The sequence below is a fragment of the Littorina saxatilis genome, linkage group LG6, assembly GCF_037325665.1.
Source record: "Littorina saxatilis isolate snail1 linkage group LG6, US_GU_Lsax_2.0, whole genome shotgun sequence".
Lineage (NCBI taxonomy): Eukaryota > Metazoa > Mollusca > Gastropoda > Littorinimorpha > Littorinidae > Littorina > Littorina saxatilis.
The window spans coordinates 39,888,901-39,896,400 of NC_090250.1; the positions used below are offsets into that span (position 1 = coordinate 39,888,901).

Consider the following 7,500-nt stretch of genomic DNA (forward strand, 5'->3'; position numbering starts at 1 on the left):
TCCAAATCAATTTAAAAACACTTTCATCTTATTCCTTGTCGGTTCCTGATTCCAAAAACATATAGATATGATATGTTTGGATTAAAAACACGCTCAGAAAGTTCAAACAAAGAGAGGTACAGAAAAGCGTGCTATCCTTCTTAGCGCAACTACTACCCCGCTCTTCTTGTCAATTTCACTGCCTTTGCCATGAGCGGTGGACTGACGATGCTACGAGTATACGGTCTTGCTGAAAAATGGCATTGCGTTCAGTTTCATTCTGTGAGTTCGACAGCTACTTGACTAAATATTGTATTTTCGCCTTACGCGACTTGTTACATTTAGTCAAGTTTTGACTAAATGTTTTAACATCGAGGGGGAATCGAGACGAGGGTCGTGGTGTATGTGTGTGTGTGCGTGTGTGCGTGCGTGTAGAGCGATTCAGACCAAACTACTGGACCGATCTTTATGAAATTTGACATGAGAGTTCCTGGGTATGATATCCCCGAACGTTTTTTTCCTTTTTTTGATAAATGTCTTTGATGACGTCATATCCGACTTTTCGTGAAAGTTGAGGCGGCACTGTCACGCTCTCATTTTTCAACCAAATTGGTTGAAATTTTGGTCAAGTAGTCTTCGACAAAGCCCGGACTTCGGTATTGCATTTCAGCTTGGTGGCTTAAAAATTAATTAATGACTTTGGTCATTAAAAATCTGAAAATTGTAAAAAAAATTATATTTTTCTAAAACGATCCAAATTTACGTTCATCTTATTCTCCATCATTTGCTGATTCCAAAAACATATAGATATGATATGTTTGGATTAAAAACACGCTCAGAAAGTTAAAACAAAGAGAGGTACAGAAAAGCGTGCTATCCTTCTCAGCGCAAGTACTACCAGGCTCTTCCTGTCAATTCAACTGCCTTTACCGTGCGCGGTAGACTGACGATGATACGAGTATACGGTCTTGCTGCGTTGCATTGCGTTCAGTTTCATTCTGTGAGTTCGACAGCTACTTGACTAAATGTTGTATTTTCGCCTTACGCGACTTGTTATATTTAGTCAAGTTTTGACTAAATATTTTAACATCGAGGGGGAATCGAAACGAGGGTCGTGGTGTATGTGCGTGTGTCTGTGTGTCTGTGTGTGTGTGTGTGTGTGTAGAGCGATTCAGACTAAACTACTGGACCGATCTTTATGAAATTTGACATGAGAGTTCCTGGGTATGAAATCCCCGAACGTTTTTTTCATTTTTTTGATAAATGTCTTTGATGACGTCATATCCGGCTTTTCGTGAAAGTTGAGGCGGCACTGTCACGCCCTCATTTTTCAACCAAATTGGTTGAAATTTTGGTCAAGTAATCTTCGACGAAGCCCGGACTTCGGTATTGCATTTCAGCTTGGTGGCTTAAAAATTAATTAATGACTTTGGTCATTAAAAATCTGAAAATTGTAAAAAAAATTAAAAAAAATTATAAAACGATCCAAATTTACGTTTATCTTATTCTCCATCATTTGCTGATTCCAAAAACATATAAATATGTTATATTCGGATTAAAAACAAGCTCTGAAAATTAAATATATAAAAATTATTATCAAAATTAAATTGTCCAAATCAATTTAAAAACACTTTCATCTTATTCCTTGTCGGTTCCTGATTCCAAAAACCTATAGATATATGTTTGGATTAAAAACACGCTCAGAAAGTTAAACCAAAGAGAGGTACAGAAAAGCGTGCTATCCTTCTCAGCGCAACTACTACCCCGCTCTTCTTGTCAATTTCACTGCCTTTGCCATGAGCGGTGGACTGACGATGCTACGAGTATACGGTCTTGCTGAAAAATGGCATTGCGTTCAGTTTCATTCTGTGAGTTCGACAGCTACTTGACTAAATATTGTATTTTCGCCTTACGCGACTTGTTATAGCTTCATTTAATTTTGTACCTTATCTGACCTGTTGGCTTTTTAAAAATTATATATATATATATTTGTTTTAACTCTGCGTTCTTTTTCATTCACGGGGAGAAGCGAGACAACTCTGTAATAATACAAACCACAAAGGAGTCATTCTGTACGAGACGTTTGCCTCCCCTGGATTGGTTTGGAGGCCCTGCACCGCAATGGCTGCAGGCTGCAATGATTAGGCCTACTTCTACTTTTAGCACGAGTAGCTGCAGCAATCAAATGTAAAGCCTAGAACTCGACCCGATTATACTGATTGGTTAATTACTTTATTCACCATTCCAGTTGTTTTATTTACATCGCTTTAAAGGCGGACCTGCCCTCTGAGCGTATCTACCATGCTACAAGAGTATTCATGCTCTCCTGTGAAAGCAGTATTAAAATAATGATAATAATAACATGTATCCAGGGTTTAACCCTGCTCAAAGTGCTGTACAATCAAAATACTACGACAACAAAACATCATTTAACATGCAATCACACACATATCAATGAATAACACATTGCTCTATACGGCAACATTATCACAAACACACGCACGGGCACACACACGCACTACATAAAACAAATTGCACAATAATACATTATCACAAACATACGCACTCACGCGTACATCAAAGCGTCAAAAAGCGCGCGCAAAACACATACGTGAAAAACTATGTACAGTACATGGGACAAAAGTGACCATCAGGAACGGACCAGGCTTGAAAATGTATTTCACGGTAAATGTTTGCGGAAAAGGTTTGTTTTTAGTTTTGATTTGAACTGAGATAGGGAACTGAGATATTATAGCTCTACTCTTAGGAAAAAGGTAGACAAAATTACAAAGGTTGTCGATTAAACTATGTGGTTCACAATCTTGCCAAATCAAACCGTTAATTAGTTATGTTTGTGAGTAGGCTCAGAGACTGACCAACTTCTTCAATTCCGAACTGAGTAGCCACGCTGACTAACTAATCGATACCTTGACTGATCGAATAATTTGAAGCGATTGCCCATGCAGTTGTCTCACTGATTTTGGTGTATATTTCAGAAAATGCACATGCGACCAGTACCACGGATGGAGTTCCACGCACGTCTTCGCACTATCCGCAACAAGTTTGACTTGCTGAGGATCTTTCTCGCGGACAAGGACGTCAGCGACGACTCCCTGAAGCAGCTTTTCGCGTCGACATCCAGGACGTCGAGTGACCTGTTTGTTGATTCTGACGTCACTGTGCGTTCTTCAGTGGATAGTGACGCACAGTTCACGACTATACATGATCCGGGCGTGCACATTGATATAGAACACAGTGAACACACGACGATAAGTGACGCTGATTCGACGCAGCTTAAACAATCATCTCCGCAGACTGACGTCACAGAAAGTGAGATGATGTCAGAAGGTACGGATGTTTTACCGACATTTGTGGAACCATTTCACACAAGTGACGACAAAAGCAGGGAACAACCATCAAAAACCAGCTCACGGTCATCAAAAGTTAGACATTCGCATCTGCAAAGTGACGTCATGAAGGTCAAGGGGTTATCGGAAAATGACGTCATGAAAGTCAAGGGGGTATCGGAAAATGACGCAGATCCACCTGGCGTTGAGAAACGCACAGCGGCCGATAAAGTGAGATATACTAATGTGAAGAAACGAGACGAAGCGTCATTGTATGACGATTATTCCGACGATGACGTCGATGTGGAGGATTACCTGGATGGCGAAGTGGAGTATTACAATGACGAAACACATGCTGATGCTCTTCTTGAAGGTAAAGCGATGCAAGCTATACGCAACAATACGTCATGTCAGTATGTCTGGAAGGGTTCGTGATTGCATACGTGCGTGTGCATGTACATATGTGTGCGTATAGGTCTCGAGTGTTGTATATATGTGCGTGCGTGTGTGTTGAGTTGGGGGGGGGGGGGGGGGGGGTAAGGGGTGCAGTAAGACGATCGCACAGATTTACGGGTTTGTAGACTTAAGACAACCAAAGTGCTGAACGTTTTTCTCTTTCTTTAACGACGGAACAAATTCAGTATAATTACCCTTGTTCTCCAATAGTTTTCAGTCTTTGTCAGGTTTGAAGAATGAATTTTATTTCATCGAATATAACGTTTTGTTTTGTCATAAATAAAACGTTCAAATTACCTACCATTCTTGTTTTATGATTCTGAATTTTGGAACGTTAGCAGTCTATTTTTTGGGGATTTTTATGTGAATAAACGGCTTTATAATTGCAGCAAAATGCAATGAAAGAAGCAAGTTAGTTACTATTAAACTTAAAGAAAAAAAACAGAGCAAAGAAAAAAACGGACAGGCGGCGTCATGCAGGCTTTGTGATCTTTCTCAGCTAAGTAATCACAGCTATCCGTGGCGTGTCCGGTTTAAAGGGCCGTGCGGATTCAGTTCTTCCGGTGTGGTCTCTACGTCTTCCGGTGTGGTCTCTACGTCTTCCGGTATATCCTCAGAGAGAGAGGTCTTTGCAATTTGTCTTCATGCGACCTCAGTGCTTCTGCATTGTTCTTCTGTGGTCTCGCAAAACACGGTCCAGGATTTACTCAGACTTTAGTTTTCCGGGCGGTATTTAGGCGCCTCGAAACAGGTTTTTTTTATACGCTTAGTATCAGAAACATAGTTGCAGGTCACATAGGATGAGCCTGGAAGCAAAACGTCCAATTAGATCGGATGGTGGAATGTAGTGCATGCTTAAAACACAAACAACTCTGCTTTGAAGTGTTCTTTATCGCCTTAACGTCGCTTTTTTGTCTCCATCTTTTTCTTACTTTTTACATTTAGTCAAGTTTTGACTAAATGTTTTAACGTAGAGGGGGAATCGAGACGAGGGTCGTGGTGTATGTGCGTGCGTGCGTGTGTGTGTGTGTGTGTGTGTGTGTGTGTGTGTGTGTGTGTGTGTGTGTGTGTGTCTGTGTGTGTGTGTAGAGCGATTCAGACTAAACTACTGGACCGATCTTTATGAAATTTGACATGAGAGTTCCTGGGTATGAAATCCCCAGATATTGTTTTCATTTTTTTGATAAATGTCTTTTATGACGTCATATCCGGCTTTTCGTGAAAGTTGAGGCGGCACTGTCACGCTCTCATTTTTCAACCAAATTTGTTGAAATTTTGGTCAAGTAATCTTCGACGAAGCCCGGACTTCGGTATTGCATTTCAGCTTGGTGGCTTAAAAATTAATTAATGACTTTGGTCATTAAAAATCTGAAAATTGTTAAAAAAAATAAAAATTTATAAAACGATCCAAATTTACGTTCATCTTATTCTCCATCATTTTCTCATTCCAAAAACATAGAAATATGTTATATTTGCATTAAAAACAAGCTCTGAAAATTAAATATATAAAAATTATTATCAAAATTAAATTTTCGAAATCAATTTAAAAACACTTTCATCTTATTCCTTGTCGGTTCCTGATTCCAAAAACATATTGATATGATATGTTTGGATTAAAAACACGCTCAGAAAGTTAAAACAAAGAGAGGTACAGAAAAGCGTGCTATCCTTCTTAGCGCAACTACTACCCCGCTCTTCTTGTCAATTTCCCTGCCTTTGCCATGAGCGGTGGACTGACGATACTACGAGTATACGGTCTTGCTGAAAAATGGCATGCGTTCAGTTTCATTCTGTGAGTTCGACAGCTACTTGACTAAATATTGTATTTTCGCCTTACGCGACTTGTTTTCTTTCCTTTTGTTATCGCCCTTGTTTTTCTTTTCTCTTTCTGTCCTTTCTTTAATGGGCTTTAAAATCCAATGCGGTGTGAATTCTGAAACTTGAGAATAAGTGGCATACTGTGTGTGTGTGTGTGTGTGTGTGTGTGTGTGTGTGTGTGTGTGTGTGTGTGTGCGTACGTGCGTGCGTGCGTGCGCTCGCCCATTTGTGTGTGTGTGTGTGTGTGTGTGTGTGTGTGTGTGTGTGTGTGTGTGTGTGTGTGTGTGTGTGTGTGCGCACGGATAAATGTCTGACAATGCCTGGTTAAGAGAGAGAGAGAGAGAGAGAGAGAGAGAGAGAGAGAGAGAGAGAGAGAGAGAGAGAGAGAGAGAGAGAGAGAGAGAGAGAGAGAGAGAGAGAGAGAGAGAGAGAGAGAGAGAGAGAGAGAGATTCTAACTTTGCTTTCCGTTTCTTAGCTCACTCCGAATCCATCCATTACCCGTCGCTGCATTTCACTGGCGGAAGATGGAGCAAAAATTAAAGCGGAAAAGATGAGACGTTGGGAAATGGGTTGCTTTTTACCACGTCTTGCTCGTAATTGCACTTCTTTTCCATGGCTCTGTGCGCTATCTGTCACAATGTCCTTTTGGTTTCAGTGCGTCCCTTGCTTGTGAAGATAATTAACCCAGATGTGTGTGCCAGGGAGCTGAGATAACCAAGGTTTACTTTAATAAGGGATTTTAGAAGCATCAGATAATTTTTCATTTTTTTTCATAAGGGCACTTTAAGAAAGATTAGATTTTTGTTTAGTTTTTCATTTTTATTTCTGACTTATCTCATTGCTAAGAATTCGGGTTGCTTCCGTCCAGTGCTAAAGCAAAGCTATGGTATTTGTGTGTAGTCAGTCACCGTCACTTCTGGCAGGATGGCCGATTTTTGTCCCGTGTCACAGCGGTAACACGGGGTTGGGACCTGTGCTGGGGTGCACGAACCAAAAGTGGGTGCCACCCAAACGGGAGAGAACAAACCGCGGGTTCTGATTCGTTGAAATCACAACACATCTCAGTTTCAACCAATCCAACACTGCGGGTGGCTCCCGTTTGGGTGGTCACTTGATCGGGCACCTCTGCCCTGGAGACCGTCCCACAGGTCAGGCCCCCCCCCCCCAAAAAAAAAAGTCTGTTTACGGTAACATAGGCAAAACAAAAATAGGGTCGGTAGGTCGGGATTTTTATTTTTTTTATTTTTAATTTTTTCTCTCAAAAAACCCGTATTTTTAAGTTATTTTGCCAAAAAACAAAGACTTTTTAAAAACTGCCATTATCCAAATAATGCATTTAATATCCAAATGCCCCCCCAAAAAAGAGTCTAGGGTCGCGCGAAAAAATAGGGTCGGTCGGGATACCGTAAACAGACTATTTTGTTGTTGTTGGCCTCATCACAAAAAGTTGACTCATGTCTGTCCCGACCTGGATTCGAACCCTTCACCAGATCTAGAGTATCACAAGTAAGGTGCTCTACCGGGTTAGATACAAGGCGCGAACTGAAGCTACCATGATGCGATGTGCCAATGAATTTACAAGAATCATAACATATTAATACCTTCATCACAATGGGTTGGGGACATTCTGATCCCGGTGCATAACGAACAAGCGAAAGACATCATTGTACAATAATTGCGGCATGAAACATTATTATCCTGGACATTGTTGACCTCGGATTAGATGGACATCGTGGAACATAGTAGGCCTTGGACATTGTTGACCTCGGATTAGATGGACATCGTGGAACACAGTAGGCCTTGGACATTGTTGACCTCGGATTAGATGATTATCTGTGGCTTGGGATAACATGTTCGTGGAGCAAAGTAGGCCCTGGACATTGTTGACCTAGGATTAGA

General features: G+C 40.9%; 1 protein-coding gene across 1 annotated transcript in view; it reads left to right on the top strand.

The window, feature by feature from the left end:
* LOC138969203 (uncharacterized) overlaps nucleotides 1-7,500 on the top strand; it is a 113,373-nt gene that overhangs the window by 49,660 nt on the left and 56,213 nt on the right. The window contains exon 5 of the mRNA XM_070341937.1: nucleotides 2,976-3,699. Within this exon, the coding sequence (XP_070198038.1) occupies nucleotides 2,976-3,699 (724 nt within the window). The remainder of the gene's footprint in view (nucleotides 1-2,975; nucleotides 3,700-7,500) is intronic.